Below are 17,450 nucleotides of genomic sequence, written 5' to 3'. Positions count from 1 at the left end.
AATGGCTTCTATACAGACCCCGGTACCTGTTCAAGCCTCTCAGGCTTTGACAGTAGCCACCATCGCATTCCTCAACACACCACAGAAGAAGTCAGACTTACATGGTCAACTGAACAACCTGGCCATCCGGAAACAAGACCTCTCTACCCGCAGGCTTTTGTTCAAGAAGGTTGAGAAAGCTTTTGATCAGAAGGACTTTGAATTGGCTCGGTTACGACAGGAAAACGAAGCTCTGAAGGCTCAGTTGGAAGCGGCCCGGCCGTCAAGGAGGAAGAAGGTAGTTCTTGATCCAAACAGTGTGTTCGCTTCGATTGAACAGATCCACCAGGCTCAAATTGAGGCCGGCCGTATAGATGACTCGGTGGCTGAAGAGAGCGGGTCAGAAAGTGCAGAATCAGAGGTCTCCTGTATTGTGGTAGGTTAAATAGACTGCAATATATGGTGTTGAAGAAGATGGGTGGGTTTGTAGACCAAGATTTGCCAAGTGGTCGGAAAGTGGGGTGGTCGGAATGGGGGGGGTCCGACTTATATCTTATCGTTGGACGCATCACCCTTAGGCTACCGCTGGCTACTACAACAAGACTAGGTAGACAATCCAGCATATGGGGATTTTGTTCTCCCGCTCGAACTGTACATGTAGTCTTGGCAATCATACTGTGTCAAAACAAGGAGCTCTACGATCAGCATTGAAGACCCAGCAATATACAGTATATCGAGTGTATGTAGATCTCCGCTCCACTGAAGCAACCTGCCCTGATACCTCAATATGTGGCACGATGACATCATCCAGTCATGCCTCCTTCCTCCCACACCCTCCCGTATCACTTTATACCTCGTCGCCATTCTAGACTACCTACCAAACCTAGGTACCTACACAACGATTAAATGCTACAATACTATACGTTACAAGCAAGGCAAAAACACCAAAACCCATCTCCCAAAAAAATGTCCCGCTATTACCGCGACCCCCTCTCCGAGCACATGGTAACCCACAACCACGACCTACGCGACGGGTCCATGGGCGAGCCCTCGGGCGGCGAGACAAAAAGGGAGTACGAACAGAGCAAGCCCAAGAAGGACGCTGTCGTTGACGAATCACTACGTCCGTCTCATGTTCTGGGAGGGGAGAAGAACGCGCCTGCGCCGATTCCCACGGAAACCCCCAAGCCAAGGGGGGTGGGTAACGGCTCGGAAATGCTTGACGTCGTTGGGGAGGAAAGGGAGCAGAGAAGGCAGGAAGAGGAGGGTCTGAGAAGGAGTGGGAAGGGGAGCGCAGGTGTTGGGGGCTTGGAGGGCAAGGATTTGAAGATCAACCCTGGTGGTGGTTCAAGTTCAAGTTAGGTGTACTGAATTCGTTGTTCGTGAGGATGTACTGAGCTTGATAGCTCCTTGTTGGGAAATCGATTCAGGAAGAACCTCACCGTTTATGTGAGTGTGTGTTCCGGTCAATGCCAAGCTTGCTATGTAGCCATTAGTCGCGGCAGTGCCTTAGGGGTAAGAAAAAAGAATAAGAAAACAAAGATGTAGAGAAAACGGGGAGAGAGGAATCGGGAAAATTAGCCTATGGAAGATGTGCCGCTTAGATTTCCAAGCGAGGTTCATCCAATGCGTACAATCAACTAAGATAGCCTGCCCTGAAGGCGCAGATACTAGGTAGGCTCCCTAGCATTAGCTAGTAATTATTGCACAGAATGCAAGCACCCAGCCCGGGTTACCGCCTTTCGTCAGTAGAAACAAACTTGACACTCTTCCTCCTTTCCCGCTCGACCCCGATGCCGCCCCTCCCAGGGCTCGAGCTGAGAATGCCAGTCCCTGTCCTCCACGCACTTCCCGACCCCCCGTCGCCGGCCAGGGTGCCTCTCACGCTCTCAACGGCCCTGCTCTGGGGGATATCATTCCCGTCACTGCGCACCGACGCCCCGCCATGTTTTCCGCCAAAGCCAGCAGCGCCAAAACCATCGCCATGGTATTCATCACTAAACTGCCCTGCAAGACCGGCCTCACCCCCTCCGTAAGTGACCCCTGCACCAGGTGTTTCAGCCGCCGCGGCCGCAGCTACAGCAGCAGCAACAGTCGCCTTGGCAACCGCCCTCGTGGCCTCCCTCACCACCCGACTGACATCCTCGGTCCTGGCAAGCGCGCTCTCTGCGCCACGCCTACTAGGCAAACATGTGTGTCCACAGCCGTCCAGCGGACAGCAGCCGTCGCTCGACTCAGCACCAGAAGGGTCGTCTAGGGCGGGGTAGTCGCCCGATTCGAGGACGGAATGCCATGATTGTAGGCACGAGGAATGTCCGCCGTGGCCGCAGCCAGGGCAGTACCACCACGTCGTGAGCACAGCCGATCCCGGTTCCTGCTCCTGGACCGGCCATGATGGGAAGGAGCGGGTGTCGCCATTTCCGAAAGGTATGGGTATCATATTCGGCGCTGTATCCCTGTCTCCACACACCGCACATGGCGCCATGACGGCTTTGCACCGCTCACAGTGCCAGAGAGACTCCGATGACGCAGACGTGCGGTCTACGTCTCGCGGCTTATGACATGAAGTGCAAACAAAGCTCGCTTGAACGCCCTCCTGGGCTGGCGTGAATATTGCGGGATAGTTCTTGCCCCAGTTGGTGAGGGGGGCGCCCGGCCAGCCCTGCATGCAGAGCTTCCGGAGCAGCGCGGCTTCGGCGAAGAGCTTCATACTCATGAGGCGGTGGTAGTGTTGGCGTAGGATTGCTGCAGCTTGGAAGTTGTCGATCACTTCGTCCGGCAGCAGCGGTTTGAGCAGGAGGATGATCGCAGACGCGCTGAGCGCCGAGGACTTGGCCTCGAAAGCTAGAGCGCGCGAGATTAGCGTATAAGGATGCAGGGGCAGGGCCATGGACACGCCTGATGATGGGTGTGTGGGGTAAGGGTATGGGGCATCATCGGGCCAGCATAGATAATCTGTCTCGACGATGAAGGGCGATGGGTCATCGTTGGGGAAAGCCAAGAATTCTTCTGGCTCCGGATGTTGCTGCGAGATAGGGGACTCGGCCGGAAAACAGGGTTCAGTAGTTTGCGACGGAAAATGCGAATCAAAGCTATCGGTCGTCTGCGTAATGGCATGGTGCTCATCCGTGAAGTTGGTCATGTCCGTCTCGGTCCTTGCGAGCTGCATCCTTTGCGGAGGCGCGGCAACGCTGCGTTCGGGGGACGTGCCAAGCTTCTCGCCCCGTATACGGCTCTCAAATTCCTCCGCATCGCCGTTTCGGAGTTGAGCGAGGATGGCGGCTCTAGTTGCTTGCCCTGGGAAGCTGCTGTCCGATGAGACAGTCAGGTCTGTAGCTCGTCTACTGCCCTGGGAGATAGAAAATAAGTGAGCGTAGCTGTCCTCAGAGTCGTGTCGAAAGAGAGGCTGCCGGTCTTGATGCAGAGCTTCAGGGGAATCATGCTCGAGCAGTTGAGTGGGCGTTGGTCTTGGACTGGGAACATCTATGGCTTTGGAGATTGCTTCCGTGTCATAGAAGTCGTACCCCTCTGTGCTTGCGCGAGTGGCTCCACTGTCATGACTTGCAATGGAGAGAGGCTCCGAGTTGAGGCGCCCCCGCCTCGCCAGGGAATGCGGATGGAGTGCTGGAGGCAGGTCGAAGTGTTCTGGCTCGGCGACGGCAGCGGGGCTGGGAATATGTAGTCTCACATCGTTTGCGCCGACACCCGAGCGATCCGGTACCGGGCGGGCGACGGGAGTGGGGACATTGGAGGTGCTTTCGAGCTCTTCCGAGAGTAGAGATCTGGGGGGCAGCGCGTTGTCTAAGCCTATGGTGGGCGCGACCTTGCGCGGCGTCTCTTCTCCGTTGATGCTGGTCTGTACCGGCAGATCAAACAATCTGGTCAGTGCATCGGCCTTCGCCTTTGCTTTGGCCTCGTTTTTCTTTTTCACCGAGTGGTGGTGGTGTTCCAGGCGGCGTGCAAGGTGATACTGTGCCCGCCTGTGAAGCAGCATGTCCGCTGCGTAGGCAAGGATGCGCCATGTCTGTGCGAGCCGGAATTGCTTCACGTTGGCGGCGGCCCTGGCGTAATGTTCGAGAATCGTCGCGACCCTGTCCGGCAAGGGACCCGCCCCGGCTGAGAAGGGGAGGTCCCTGTGGAGTGCTTCGAGGTAGTTCACCGCCAAGTATCCATACACCTCCACATTGGCAGCGGCCGGGGCGTGGCCAACTGCCATGGCCTGCTGGGGCCTGTAGGTGCCGGAGGCTTTGATGGTCTGCTCAAGTGACATTACCTCGTCCATACCCGGGCCAGCTGGGGGCGTCGTACTAAGCGTGGCTGTGGATCGGGTGCTAGGGCGCCGCCTCCGGCTGCCACGCCGTCTGGGCCCAATGAAGGTGCCGATGGCGTCATCCTCAGAATCGCTCCTACTGACGCTGAACTTGGGCGTTGTGGGACTGGAGCTGTAGGCCGGGACCCCCACGGCATCGTGGTGCAGAAGATGTGGTCGGGGACGGTGGGGGGGAGGTCGCTCATCGAGCAGCATCAGTACGTCACCCCGCGGGGAGAAGGCCATGGTTGACACAGCCTGGCGGTCGATGACCTTCGGCGCAAATGAGATGTCGCACTGGCTGAAGAGTCCATCTTGTCCCGCCGTCCACAGGAGGTACTGGTCGTGCCAGAGCATGCCACTGGGCGAGCTATCGAACCGTTGGATCTCCTTGTAGGGCATGGTGGGCCGCGCGAGATCCCAGACGTGTACCACACTGATTCCGTAGCGCTTCTGGCCGCTTTCGTCATAGGACATGGCCAGTTGCGAGGCGCGCTTCCCCTGGGCGGTGGCTGACCACTGGCCGGGACGCCAGGCAAGCGTGCCGGCGGGTGCCGGAGTCGACAATGTCCACTTGGGCTTCTGCCGCTTGTCCTGCTTGGACATGTCCCAGATGTTGCACTTGCTGTCCAGCCCTGCGCTGACGAGGTGGATGCCGTCCGGGTGCCAAGCCATCGACGTGCACGACTTCTTGTGAGCCGTGATGCGCAGGAGCGGCGCACTGGGCTTACGCATGTCCCACTTCAGCACGGAGCCCTGCTCGGTCGCGCAGGCGAAGAGGAAGCCATCCCTTGGGTTCCACTGGACATGGTGCACGCCGTCCGCGTTGCACTTGAAGGCTTGGATGGACCGGAAGGTGGCGCCGGTCCTGGTCTGCGTGGGCTGGCGCACATCGAAGCAGCGCACGATGCCGTCCTGGCTGCCCGACAGGAGCCACGAGTTCCGGTGAGGGTTGATGTCGAGCGAGTTGATCTGGCGCGAGTCTTCGCGGATCTGAACGCAGTCGACCGGGGCGCCAAGGCCAGTGGCCCCGGCACGCACGAGATCGTACTGGAAGATCTTGCCGTTGGAGCCAGCGGTGAAGATGGCCTGCTTGCCCTGCGACTCTCCCCACTTGGCGGCCTTGATGGAGAGTTGGTCGGCGGCAGAGGTGGGGATGTTGTTCCGCTGAGAGGGTTGCGCGGCAAGCAGAGCGCGGAGGTCGACACCCTCCTTGATCGAGAGGCCGTCGAATGTCACCGTCTTCAAAATATGTCGGCCGGCGAGCACGGCGGAGCGCCCGTCGGGGGAGCTATCGAGGCAAGCGATCGGCACGCCAGCATCGTAGACCACATCTTGCGATGCCGTCGGGCGGTAGTGCGGCGCAAGCGGCGAACTGGTGATGGCTGCCGCAGCCGGCTCATCGTGGGCCGAATTAGGGGTCCCCTTCCCTAGCAGCTTGCGCATGATCTTGCCCTGGTTGCCGATGCCGTACATATACATGGCATCATCTCATGCATGGAATAAACTACCACCAGTCAAGGTGTCATGGCGCGGGCCATTCATTCACTTGGGTCGTGGTCGTGGAGCTGTTATCGCACTAGTGGCTGCTGCGCCTTGGACTCTCCTCTGGGTAAACGGGGTGCGAAGGGATTGTGATGCGCGCATCTGAGTCTATCCCATGTCGTCCGCCGGGGTGTTCACTGATCATGCTGCAATGACTTGAGTGGCAATCGATGGATGTGGTGATTCGGGCGCCACGCAGCTGCCGTTGCATCGCAGTATCCCGCTAAAAAGCGCCCCGCCCTACCGAATCGAGGAAGGTGCGGTCCGGGAATTCTCCAGAACTTCGAGTTCCAGCCGCGTTCCTTCTCGCTCGGGCAGCTTCTGCACCTCTAGCAACTGCGACAATCACCTCGTCATTTTACCATCCACTCCGTCGCATACTCACCCCAAATTCGCGGAGATCCTAGAGGAAACAACGCCGAACTCCAAAGATGGACCCCGGCAGGCAAGCGATGATCAACGGGTGGAAATCGCCGCGGAAAGATAGAGAAAGGGACATCACGGCACCACGCTACGATGCGGCGAACCGCATAACCAAGTCTACCCGCCAACCGCCCTCGTCCACGAAGAGTAACACAGCAACAACTGCAAGCAGATATCTTACTCAGGATCAACAGTCGGAGCAGTTCGTTGCCGACGAGGACAAGTTCGTTTTGAAGCAGGCAAAGAAGAAGGCCGACATCCGCGTTCGAGAACAGCGCGCCAAGCCTATTGACTACCTCGCATTCGGTCTGCGCTTCATCGACCCCGGCCGCGACGTCTTCGACGACGACGATGCCGATGTCGAGATCCGGATCCCTGCGCCAGAGGCAGTGCTACAAGGCCTGAACGAGGCGCAGCTGAAGGAGCTGGAGGAAGACATCCGGTCGTACCACACGCTCGAGGCCAACCTTCGGAACAGGGAGTACTGGAGTGCGCTGCTGGTGCTCTGTGCCGACCGCCGCCGCATCCTCAAACCCCAAGGCCCGGAAGGACGAACGGTGAACTCGGTGGCGTCGGATATCGATCGTATCCTGAGCCCGAAGACCCTGGAGCAGCTGGAGGCGTTGGAGAAGCAGATCATGGCCAAGCTGCAGTCAGACGAGCCCATCGACACCGACTATTGGGGAGAGCTGCTCAAAAGCCTATTGGTATACAAGGCAAAAGCCAAGCTAAAAAGTGTGTGCGCCGCCATCAAAGATGCCCGGGTCGAGATGCTCCGGAAGCGCGACCCGGAAAAGGCGCAGGCGCTCGAAGCATCTAGTGGGTTTGCCGCTGCCGTTCCGGACCTTGCCCCGGGCTCCACCAAGCATGCGTCCACCAAGCCTGCGTCCCGGCCCGCGGCATTGACGGCGGCATCTCAAGCTAGTTCCAGTGCCCCGCCGGCAGGAACCGCTCGCTTTGCGTCGGCCGAGAATGAGGACTTTTCTCAGGCGACCAAGGCATTGTACGACCGTGAGGTCGCCAGGGGTGTCAGCGAGAACGAGGAGATCTTTGCGGCGGAAGAGGCGGTTCCGGGCATTCAAAAGCCTCTGTGGGCCGACAAGTATCGGCCTCGGAAGCCGCGCTACTTCAACCGTGTGCTGATGGGGTACGAGTGGAACAAGTACAACCAGACGCATTACGACCACGACAATCCGCCGCCCAAGGTTGTCCAAGGGTACCGGTTCAACATCTTCTACCCTGATCTGATCGACAAGACCAAGGCTCCAACGTTCAAGATCATTCGAGAGCACGGACGCCGGAAGGGCGAGTCATTCGCCCCCGCCGGCAAGGAAGACACCTGCCTCATTCGTTTCATTGCCGGCCCGCCTTACGAAGACATTGCCTTCAGGATCGTGGATCGGGAGTGGGACTACAGCGCGAAGAAGGAACGAGGCTTCAAGAGCAGTTTTGACAAGGTATGTCCACGCACGTGTTTTTCGCCTCATGCTGCTGTGCCCCTTCGGTGGATTGAAGATCGCGCGGGTTGCATGTGTCTCGGGCCCAGCCCGCGACCCGCGCTTATTTCTCTGCCTGCCAATGTACGCCACTGCCCCCGCCTGTCTCTGCGCCTCTAGCCGGTGACTCGCGACGACACTCGGATTTTCGCCATGTCATGTCTCACTTTGAACGTCGACGTGATACGCTTGGCTCGAGTCCCGCGCTAACTTCACGTCCACAGGGTATTCTGCAACTGCATTTCCAGTTCAAGAAGGTATGTTAGCCTTCCAAGGACTGTTCCCTCCTCAGTGACACAAACCTCAAAACTGACAACGCGTGCAGATTTATTACCGAAAGTAAATACCCACGGACGATCACACGGCCTCTGGGGTGCACTCCTCGTTTACCGGTACGGAGCTTTGGGCAGACGAGGCTCTTGGGTGGATGTGGCCTGACCGAGGCGACGCCGGCCCGTTTCTCAGCCCGCATCTCGAACGGACTGGCTCTTGTGCATGTATGATCTCTGCCGATACTGCAGACGGATGGGCTCACTGCCGACCGTCCACAGAGCGATTTGAATGAAAGCTGAGGAGAGCACAATGACCAGCCTTGCTTTGCTTGTACGACACTCGTCCCTGGACAGGTCATCACTCCGCCATTATCTCCGCGAGCTAGGGGTCCATTCCGTCACGTCTGGGCATGCCGCCTCCCGGGCCTGGAGTGTGGAACATGATCGCTCCACTCAGTTCCACGCTTGAGCAGATCGCTGTCCGGAACCGTTCCGCCTGCGCTACGGCCTCGACAGACTGACCCTTGGCCGCGGCATTCTGTGCCGCAGAGGTGACAGCCTGCCAGTGTCTGCAATGGGTCACAGCGGTCCGAGACACGCACCGGTAGAGAGATCTAGATTTGTGTTCCCATCACGTTCCTGTGGTTTGCTGTGCCAGCTTAGTGGCTGTCTCTTCCGCGTTCCTGAGATCACGGATGGCTTGCTGCTGCTTGCCCGATGACAAGCACCAAGGTGGCTGCGCAAATGCTCAACCTGCGTGTTTCGACAGGCCTTCTAGAATGAAGCACGCACGCTCCTGCAACCCAGAGATGACGGCCGGAGCATCGCACGGTGTGAGATGCCTTCGTCGGAGCCAAGCGTTGCATGGCCATTGGGTGTGGCCGACCAACTGTCATAACCCGTTGCTCGCCCAGCCGCCCCTGATTGGGCCTGTCAGGCACATGCCCGGTGACATGCACCTTGCCGGAGATCTCTCTTCTAGTTCTCCCGCCAGTTCTTGTTTATTCGGCCAGAGCTTTGCTCGTCTGCCTGTCGCGGACTGGCGGCGAAGACAATAGCAACGACATGGGCGGAACAGCGGAAAGGGAGTCGGAGTCGACAAGCTGCAGGTTGACAATTGAGTTGTTGACAATCCACGAGCCGTCACCGCTTCTCAGTTCGCGGACGGCTTCCTGCTTGCCGCCGCTAACGATATGCCGGCCCGATGCTGATGCTTTTGGGCGTGTATCGGGAAATTCCACTCCCAGGCCAATGCATGGCAAGCGTCCCCATGTCGGATTTTGTCACCTTTCATTCCCACTCATCTTGGACCAGTGACAACGTGCGGCAGAGTATGTGGAGAACGCAGCCCGGCACTGTACGATATGCAGGCCGAGCCGCGATCGCCCCAATGCTCAAGGTTTGGTCTCTGCCGGGGCCACCCCGGAGCTGTGGCTGTTCGATACAACTTACTCTTTCCTCAACGCCTGGAATGCCAGAGCAGGCAAAAGCCCCCCTTCTGCGTTTGCCTCTGCCTTTTTTAGCACACAACACACCTGTACACACACAGACACACATAGGCACACACACACATACACACACACACACGCACACACACACATACATACACACACATGCCTCCTCTCCACGCCCACAACGCTACTAGTATGTACAGGCTACAAGCACCGGTACACAACCACACGGTGTGCACTGCCAACCCTCCACATATCCAGTCCATGAACATGCGGTACCTGGTACCTCTGCCATAGCACACAACGGCGGCATCCCACACATTTCTTTTCTGTCCACGCAACACAGGTGCTAGTGCAGACCTGCAGGCACGTTGTCTGCTCCGGCCTGCTGATATAGAGCCCCCGCCAGCCAAACAATGTGCTGGCAGCAGTCAACCTTGCACCCGTCTTGCGTCTCAGTCTGCATACCCCTGCTCCTTCAGCCTTCCAGGGAGACGTAGCAGTCGGCCGTTGTAACCCGGGTCCCGGGTTCTTGAAGGTACCGAGATACATACAAGGCCCGTCTCAACCAGCACCTCCCTGCCAGGGATCGCCGTATCCGGGTTGGGGTACATCAACCGCCGTGGTTAAGTCGGTCTTGAGCCCAGGCTCATCTCCCCGACCAACAAGACCGGCCTGGCCGCTCAACTGGGACTACTTCTGTGCTGTCATTCCAAGCCCCAGGCAAACCTCTCTGCACATCAAACTCATATCACTCTGACCCTCTCAATTCTTGCTGGCTCTGAGTCTCTTTGTCCCCCACTCCATCGAGCGAGAGACCCAGTTTGCGCTTCGACGGTCCAAAGCATCAGACAGCCTTTGTCGTCGAGCACAGCTTCTCTCTCCCGTCTCGACCCATGTCGACACTCTTCAATATGGACGCCGTCTACGACCCATCCCCACAAGTCGCTCGGACAACGGCCTCTCCTGACTCAGCCCAGGTGGAACAAGAGTTGATAGCTGGTATGAGCGCCCTGCGCAGCCATGACGGTGATGCTGGCAGCCAGCGAGCCTATGTGCCAAGCCAATGGAGCGCCTGCCTCGGGTCACAAGCGGGCAGCGACGACTTTGACAACTACGCGCTTCACAACTCACCGACAATGACATACGTCCAGCATCACGAGAACTCGGCTCAGTCTTCCCCGCGCTGCTGGGACTCTCCAGAGCAGCTTGGGCCTACGCCTTGGGAGGCAGCGACAGAGCAACTTCATAACCAGTACCCTGGACTGGACCCCCGGCTTTCAGGCGCGATCTATCTCCCTGGCAATCTCAACAACACAGTGCCAACATCGTATCCTACCGATCCTGTACCCTTTGTCCCTTCCCAGAGCTTTGACGGGTCCCAGATTGTGCACCAGCGTGGCCAGAGTCCAGCAAAACAGAGTCCGGTTGGTTATCAGCCTTCGCCAAAAGAGGGATCTCCCTTCACCAGCAGCACCAACCCCCCCGAAAGTCGTCATCCTCTATCGCCCTGGACCACCGCGACGCTTGGGCTGTCCACAGGATACGGCATGCCGAGTTCTCCTAGCGACCGAGCGAGTCACCAGGCTGCGGTCGAGTTCACGGCCACGGGTCACCGGAGTCGAAGACCTCCAAGAGCTCGAGCTCGAGCTCGAGGCGCAACGCACAGTTCTAATGGCAAGGAAGAACCCTACGCAAAGCTAATCTATCGCGCGTTCTTGAGCACTCCTCGTCGGGCCATGACTCTGCAAGAGATCTACCAATGGTTCCGCGAGAACACCGACAAGGGCAAGACCGAGAGCAAGGGCTGGCAGAACAGCATTCGACACAACCTGAGCATGAATATGGTAACTCTATTCTTCCTCGGCTACACGACAAGCGGCTAACAAGCGTGTCTCTCCCAGGCGTTCACTAAACGTGAACGTAAACTCGGTAGCTGTAAAGACGGCGACGCTGAAAGCGGCTACGGAAGTGGCAGCCAAAGCGACGGCAGGAAGGTCAGTGAGTGGTATCTCGAGCCTTGGGCGGCCGAGGGTGTGCAGAGCACCACCAAATACCGCAAGCACAGCAGCCGCCGCCGGACAACAAGCTACGGCGGATTCGCCTCAGGAGCTCGCATCTACCGGAGCTATTTTGCTCCCCACCCCTCCAGCAGAAGGACAGGCATCGCGAATGGCATCCTCGCGGGCAGAACAGTCCGTTCTGCCCGCCAGGCCTTCGCTGCTGCGTCCTCGCGTAGCAACACTGGTGTCGATCTCAATGCCGGCGCGCTTCAGCCATACCACTTCTCCCCACCGCCGCAGCAGCACCTCCGCCAACCTTACATCTCCCACCTCCTTGACACCGACCCTTCCAATGCCACGTCACCCTACGGAACAGAGACGACAGATGCGACAACGACACCGTCTTTCTTCGCTCGCCACAGCCCACAAGCAAGTCAGACCGGTAACAATACCATGGACTTCGGCTACCCAGACCCGCAGCTCTTCTCAATCGGGGGAACAGCAGGACGCGCGTCAAGCGAGCCGGGCGGAGCAGCGCTCGACATGGACAACAACGAGCCCGTCACACCCGAGCCCGCCTCGTACGGGGATGAAGCCGGCATGGTGCCAGGTCCGAGGGGCGTCGGATATCGTCATCACCACCAACAACAACTGGGCAGCCATGAGAACCAGCATACGCTGTCTTCCGCGTACCCTGCTCTGCAAATGTACGACGAGATGGTGGACCGCTACCAAGGGTGGGACGGCCCTGGGCCTGTTGTAGGGATGGGCAACATGGATGCTGGGGAGATGGATATGAGTGTGGAGGGGGTTTTCGGTCTTGAGCAGGGATACAGCAACAATTGCCTGGACAGCGGGAATCACGGGCCCGCCGAAAGACAACTGGAGATTTGACTTTCGACTGATTCAGACTGTGGGATTTTTTTTTTACAGTATTATTGTTAATGATGGCTTGGCTCTACTCGGATGGATGGGATAAGGGGGTCGGGTGGCCAGTATGCTTTTTCTTGTCCTTTCTCTCTGACGGTCTGTCCCTTCTTTTTTGTCTGATACACGAAGGGCATACACCATCTGCAACGGACTGGGACAAGGAGTGGTGAAGTTGGAGGGGTGATTGCTTAATCCGGCTTGTACTGTGGACTGCATGTACAATTTTATTGTTTCCAGGTTGACCTCAATTAGATACAGACTGCATCTTGTCAGAAGCGCCCTAGTACTAAAACGGTACCAATGCTTTGGTTGGTCGGTTAGGTGGCTGTCTGAATCAGTTGCAGGCGCAAGTTGGTTACAGACTCGGCACAAAGAAACAGCCTTGGCGGGACTCGGTCGTTGGTCCCGCTGCATTGTACTGGCAGTATCCTATCAATTGTCAATTTTTTTCTGTCTCTCTGATCTCATGTCGTATCATCGAGATCACAAGCACGAATGCAGCACAACGCATGAATATCTTGGACGATCTGATGTGGTATTGGAGGGCAGATGGGCGGCTCGTTGTGTCCGACACTGCAGGCCCCCCGGTCCATGCGGGGGCGGTTGGTTTCTTCTCTCAAAGCAACAGATCTAAATCGCAGGACCGGTAGCCCGTATTGTACCTACCTAGTTAACTGAACGTTAGAATTCCTGCTCTTCCCGTCGGCTCCTGGAGCGCAGTGCCGTAAAGTTGCATCTCGCAAGTTCCTGCTTGCCTTCTTTCTCCAACAAGCTATCAAGCTTCTCGATGCACGATGAATGCTGAGTGCGTACAGTGCTGCTGCACAGTAAGATGCGATTGTATGCCAAGGCGTCTCATTCAGCCCGATCATGGCGGGGTTGACAAGAGATAAGGTGCGTCAAAGATGGATTTTCAGGGCTTGGCTTGTATCATTGATGGAGGGCTAATTACCTATTAAGCGAACAAAAAGAAATGGAAAACTGACTTGCTGCTGGCTCCTAGTGTGGTTCTGTCACCTTTTTAGATCATGGCCAAGAACCTGTCGGGGTTCTTGTGCGTTCTTGTCGAGGCAGTTGGGGCCGTTTGTATGGCTCGGTTACCGTAGTTCGCCGAAGAGGCTTCCCTTTTGGACAGGAATCCCCTGTAATTCTTCCAACGCGCTGGATATCCGTACTTTCCCCAGTTCGAAGTGGAAGCAAGCTTCTTATGCTTGACCTATGCGGCCCACAGTAGTCAAACATTAAGTTGTGTGTGTATTGAAGTCAGATTCGGCGGCCCTGAACAAGTTACGAGATCGCCAGTCGCGCTAAGTTACCTTAGCCAGCGCGCCAAGCGTTTGATGTGGAGGAAGAAGGGTCTTTGGATCAGCGCCCATCTCCAGCCACGGGCGGGGCGTGTTGGAAATGATTCGTTCGGTGAGTAGCACGGCGAGACGGCACCTGATTCTCCCTTCGGGCATCGGAAGCTTATGTCCACGGCATATCCTGGACTAGCGTGCCTTAGCAACCTATGTACCTACATTAGAGGTGGCAATACGCTCGACTCTCGAGAGGTGAGGGTTCTCTAAGGATGTCCGAAATCCGTCGGGCCGTTCGGGCGCTCCCTTGTGAGAAGCATGGGATCCCATAGTCTTGAGTAAAGCTCAGCATCTCGGCAGCTAAACTCCGTGAGGGGCCAGAACTGATCGGCGTAATTAGAAAACAGAAGGCAAGTTGTGTTTCTGCGCCCGCACAGAGAGGGTATAACGGAGCCGGCAGATTGCCCGCCATGAGGTGACGACTCGAGGAAACTTCCATGCAGGACAATGGCGCCATTGGCGGTGAATCAGTGGCTGCCCGTTCGGCCCCCCGACTTGGAGGGCAGGACGATATGCCGTTTATAGCCTGGCCGAGTTGGCGAATCACAAGTTCCCTAGCAGCTAATTCCACGCAAGGAACTGGTACCAGTGCATGGACGAACTAGTATTGTACATTGAGTACCGTACTTCCTTACCTTCGTGCACCCGGTATGTACGTACAGTGCGTTTCGGTGACTCTGCACAGCCTCCACCGCAGCCTTGTAAGCGACCTACATCTGTTCCGGTGTAACGTCAATGGCTTCAAGCAGCTCGGTCAGTACCGTCACAGTCACGAGACGTAAAGATAGACCGTCGGTGTAGACCGTGGCTTGCATCCATCAACCTTGACCGACTCGGAGACCCTTCACGAACGCACTCTGAGTCGGAGACACTGCAGGAATCCACTCGGAGACCAAGGACAGGCACTGTACAACCTAAGGTAATACCTTACTGGCACAAGCTGGCGTCCGAGTGACCGACACCACCTTGTCTTCGACTACAACTGTAGCATCTGTGAGCTATGTAGCCTAGCCGTTTAATGCAGATTCTCCCTCTCAACTATGGATCGCTTCCAACAGGAGGTTCGGGATCCAATATTTCGCATTTCAGTGGCCAATGAACGTCACCATTGGACCAGGGCATTCAAGGGTAACAAAACACATCGCCCACTGGTGCCTTGACTACAGCCATGCCATGAAGGTTAGACTCTGCAACGGTGCTGCATTGGTTTTACATGTCAAGCTAGATCGACAGGTCGAGCCAACTGGCCGCAGCAAGGACAACTGCTGATAAAGCCATTCCAGAATGGGCGTGGAAGATCACATCTTTGGCTTGACTTGTGGCGGTTGAATTTTCTGCGCTTCATTCCGCATGACGATCTATTCTGGTACTCCTTTTCCCACTCCCCCTTGCTCTGGCCAATGGTACTCTCCCTTCCGCTTCTGAAACGTCCAGAAGCGGTCAAAGATGCTCAAGTAGAGTGCGGCTGTGCCATTTCCCACCTAACGCTGCAGCCCCCAAAGCATGCTGTGCAACCACCATTGGGACTCGGGAGCCGTCTTTGCTTGGGATCGGGCCGAAAGACAATTCTCTTTCCTCGGCCTGCAGTCTTGCAAACGGCTCCTCTCTGCATGCAAGACGTGCGAGCGTGGCAGAACTAACGGTACGGATATGGCGACGGCTACCGTCACGGTGTCGGCGTCGCAGAGGGGAGGCGGCGCCTCATCACTAGGGTGATGGCCCCATTCGGACCCGGGTGGGAATCGGGACCCGAACCACCGACGCCGAAAGCCATCGGCCTTGTGGCGAAGATCTCGATCTCTGCTGGTGGTCTTCCATGTTAAGAACCACTTTGAAACACATTAAAAGCCAAGCCACTGCAATCACCGTGAAGTGAGGGGATCCTTGGCATGTTCGGTGTGCAACTTCTTTCTGGCCTAAGCAATTTAAGCGCCGTGCCGCTGCCCAAGATAGGTATGCACGTTAGTAAGGCACTACTAGGTACCTACTAGTATTGTTCGTACTGATGACCGGTCAGGCTCGGTGAGGATGTCGTGCCTGCCCGGTTTCAACTTACGAGGGTTGCCAACTTGCCGTTCAAAGTTCCAAACTCGCGACGTGCGGCCCCAAGTTCAACTGGGGCGCGTACGTTCCCCAACTGAGCCGAGCTCCGCTCATATCAGGTACGTTTAGTCTATCCCAATAGCGGAAGGCGCGATCCCGTGACGAAAAGGCTACGGGACGATGTGACACCATGGCGCGCAGCTTTGGAGTGACGAGACCAGGGTGCAGGCGATCATAATGGGTGGTGGGTCCAGCTGCTGCCCTGTGGCGTGTCTCATTGGTTACCGTTCTGTCGGGACCGCTAGCGGCTTCTCAGTCTGCCAATGGGGAACGCGCCTTCCTCGATCACAGCACCCATGTGTCTGCAGAGCAGGCCGCCGAATCAATAGTTCCAGACTGGGCAAATGTTGACGAGAAAGTTGTCGACCCTAGGAGACAGAAGATCATTGCCGCAGGAATCCTGTGAAAGCCCGCGGCGTCAACACGGCATGGGAGCGAGAAGGTGGACTCCTGGATCAGATGAGTATCTGCATAGTTACCCGGTATGCCTTGTATCAAAGGAATCCTCAAAATGAAGGAGACGAGACACAAAAGACCGGGGCCTGACGACCACTCCTGGGGCAACGGGACAAAACTCATGTGGCTGTGGTGTAAGGGCCCAAAGTGGCCTCCAACCATGAACTCATTGAAGTTGCGGGTCAACTCAAATTTCAGTCCGCTTTCAGACAATAGCTGCAGGGTACAGGCCGTTACGGGAGGTGTGAAGACCGAAAGCCGGGTGTGAGTTGCGAGAGATTCGATGCTCATGTGCAATTAACTCTTACAACGCCGCCAAGTCTCAGCCAATGAACTCTCTTCTGCCCAACAAGGCGCACACTATTGCAATTGCTCATGCTCAGCGTTGCGCTTGCAATCTTTTAGCTTCTCTCCGCCTAGCATGCGTCCTTGAGGATGTGAAAGTAGAAGCATCGGTGTCGGAAATTGAACGACCGTCCCGAGGTATCCGGAAGATAACGCGTTGGCCGTGGGAACCCCTAAACAGCTTGACAACTTGTTGTTCGTGCGTTCCCATTAAAGTGACAGTCCGCCTCAGATGTACGAGTTAGGTACACTGGCAATGCCTTTTACGACGTAGATCGCCTAATATCTCTTCGAGACCCAATGACCTCTATGACACCAATACACGTTCAAGCTTTCAGTTCAGACACTGCTGAATAGGTAGTACGAGTAATTCTTGTAACCCCAAAACCGAAAGGACCGCCTGGGGCTTGGACGCCTGCAAAACGCTTCTAGCAGACAAAGGCCCCCCATATCGTACAGACGCTATGTGTACAATACCTGGTTATCATACCGTACTTCCAGGCTGATACATACGACCCCCCTCACCCGTAAACGTGGGGTGCCTGATCACGAGCTGATGCACCACTCGCCCCTCTCTAAAACGAAAGGGCAATATTGAGAGCCTGAGACTAACAATAGCCTTGCTGTGTAACATAAGTCTACTATGCCTCAAACCTCAGTGCCACAGTGCTCGTTGACAGGGCGATACTACGGGGTCGCCCGTGCAATAAGACTGCGGAAGGCAATAGCACCAACAAAACATGCTATTTAGCCACGTCCATGTCTCATGCGCCAGCGTGT

General features: G+C 56.6%; 5 protein-coding genes across 5 annotated transcripts; 4 read left to right on the top strand and 1 right to left on the bottom strand.

Annotated features, from left to right (window-relative positions):
• Nucleotides 1-604: 604 nt before the first annotated feature.
• On the top strand, nt 605-1,538 carry B0T15DRAFT_515416 (uncharacterized protein). Its single transcript, XM_062868192.1, has one exon. It carries the CDS (start codon nt 886-888, stop codon nt 1,339-1,341), a length of 456 nt encoding a protein of 151 aa, XP_062725196.1. The 5' UTR covers nt 605-885; the 3' UTR covers nt 1,342-1,538.
• On the bottom strand, nt 1,539-6,000 carry B0T15DRAFT_515414 (uncharacterized protein). Its single transcript, XM_062868191.1, has one exon. It carries the CDS (start codon nt 5,768-5,770, stop codon nt 1,712-1,714), a length of 4,059 nt encoding a protein of 1,352 aa, XP_062725195.1. The 5' UTR covers nt 5,771-6,000; the 3' UTR covers nt 1,539-1,711.
• Nucleotides 6,001-6,109: 109 nt separating this feature from the next.
• On the top strand, nt 6,110-8,204 carry B0T15DRAFT_2447 (mid region of cactin-domain-containing protein). The gene is made up of 3 exons (XM_062863107.1): nt 6,110-7,713; nt 7,977-8,009; nt 8,078-8,204. The coding sequence occupies exons 1-3, from the start codon at nt 6,265-6,267 to the stop codon at nt 8,093-8,095; spliced, it is 1,500 nt and encodes a 499-aa protein (XP_062725194.1). The 5' UTR covers nt 6,110-6,264; the 3' UTR covers nt 8,096-8,204.
• Nucleotides 8,205-10,199: 1,995 nt separating this feature from the next.
• On the top strand, nt 10,200-12,497 carry B0T15DRAFT_2462 (uncharacterized protein). The gene is made up of 2 exons (XM_062863127.1): nt 10,200-11,322; nt 11,380-12,497. The coding sequence occupies exons 1-2, from the start codon at nt 10,372-10,374 to the stop codon at nt 12,370-12,372; spliced, it is 1,944 nt and encodes a 647-aa protein (XP_062725193.1). The 5' UTR covers nt 10,200-10,371; the 3' UTR covers nt 12,373-12,497.
• A 3,158-nt stretch (nt 12,498-15,655) lies between these two features.
• B0T15DRAFT_570193 (uncharacterized protein) lies at nt 15,656-16,275 on the top strand (the record flags this gene model as incomplete). Its single annotated transcript, XM_062870829.1, has 4 exons — nt 15,656-15,719; nt 15,758-15,788; nt 15,849-15,928; nt 16,064-16,275. 4 exons carry the CDS (start codon nt 15,656-15,658, stop codon nt 16,273-16,275), a joined length of 387 nt encoding a protein of 128 aa, XP_062725192.1.
• Nucleotides 16,276-17,450: the final 1,175 nt, after the last annotated feature.

The sequence above is a fragment of the Chaetomium strumarium genome (genome assembly GCF_033439665.1).
Source record: "Chaetomium strumarium strain CBS 333.67 chromosome Unknown B0T15scaffold_1, whole genome shotgun sequence".
NCBI classification, from domain to species: domain Eukaryota; kingdom Fungi; phylum Ascomycota; class Sordariomycetes; order Sordariales; family Chaetomiaceae; genus Chaetomium; species Chaetomium strumarium.
Note: the sequence above shows the minus strand (reverse complement) of the source record. Positions and strands in the feature narration are given on the sequence as shown.

What these genes read in the sequence shown, in the direction of transcription:
- B0T15DRAFT_515416 (XM_062868192.1), top strand. Translation starts at nt 886, where the DNA reads ATGCTACAATACTATACGTTACAAGCAAGGCAAAAACACCAAAACCCA.
- B0T15DRAFT_515414 (XM_062868191.1), bottom strand. Translation starts at nt 5,770, where the DNA reads ATGTATATGTACGGCATCGGCAACCAGGGCAAGATCATGCGCAAGCTG.
- B0T15DRAFT_2447 (XM_062863107.1), top strand. Translation starts at nt 6,265, where the DNA reads ATGGACCCCGGCAGGCAAGCGATGATCAACGGGTGGAAATCGCCGCGG. An exon ending in TCAAGAGCAGTTTTGACAAG is followed by an intron (nt 7,714 to 7,976) that starts GTATGTCCACGC and finishes TCACGTCCACAG; the next exon opens with GGTATTCTGCAACTGCATTT.
- B0T15DRAFT_2462 (XM_062863127.1), top strand. Translation starts at nt 10,372, where the DNA reads ATGTCGACACTCTTCAATATGGACGCCGTCTACGACCCATCCCCACAA. An exon ending in ACAACCTGAGCATGAATATG is followed by an intron (nt 11,323 to 11,379) that starts GTAACTCTATTC and finishes TGTCTCTCCCAG; the next exon opens with GCGTTCACTAAACGTGAACG.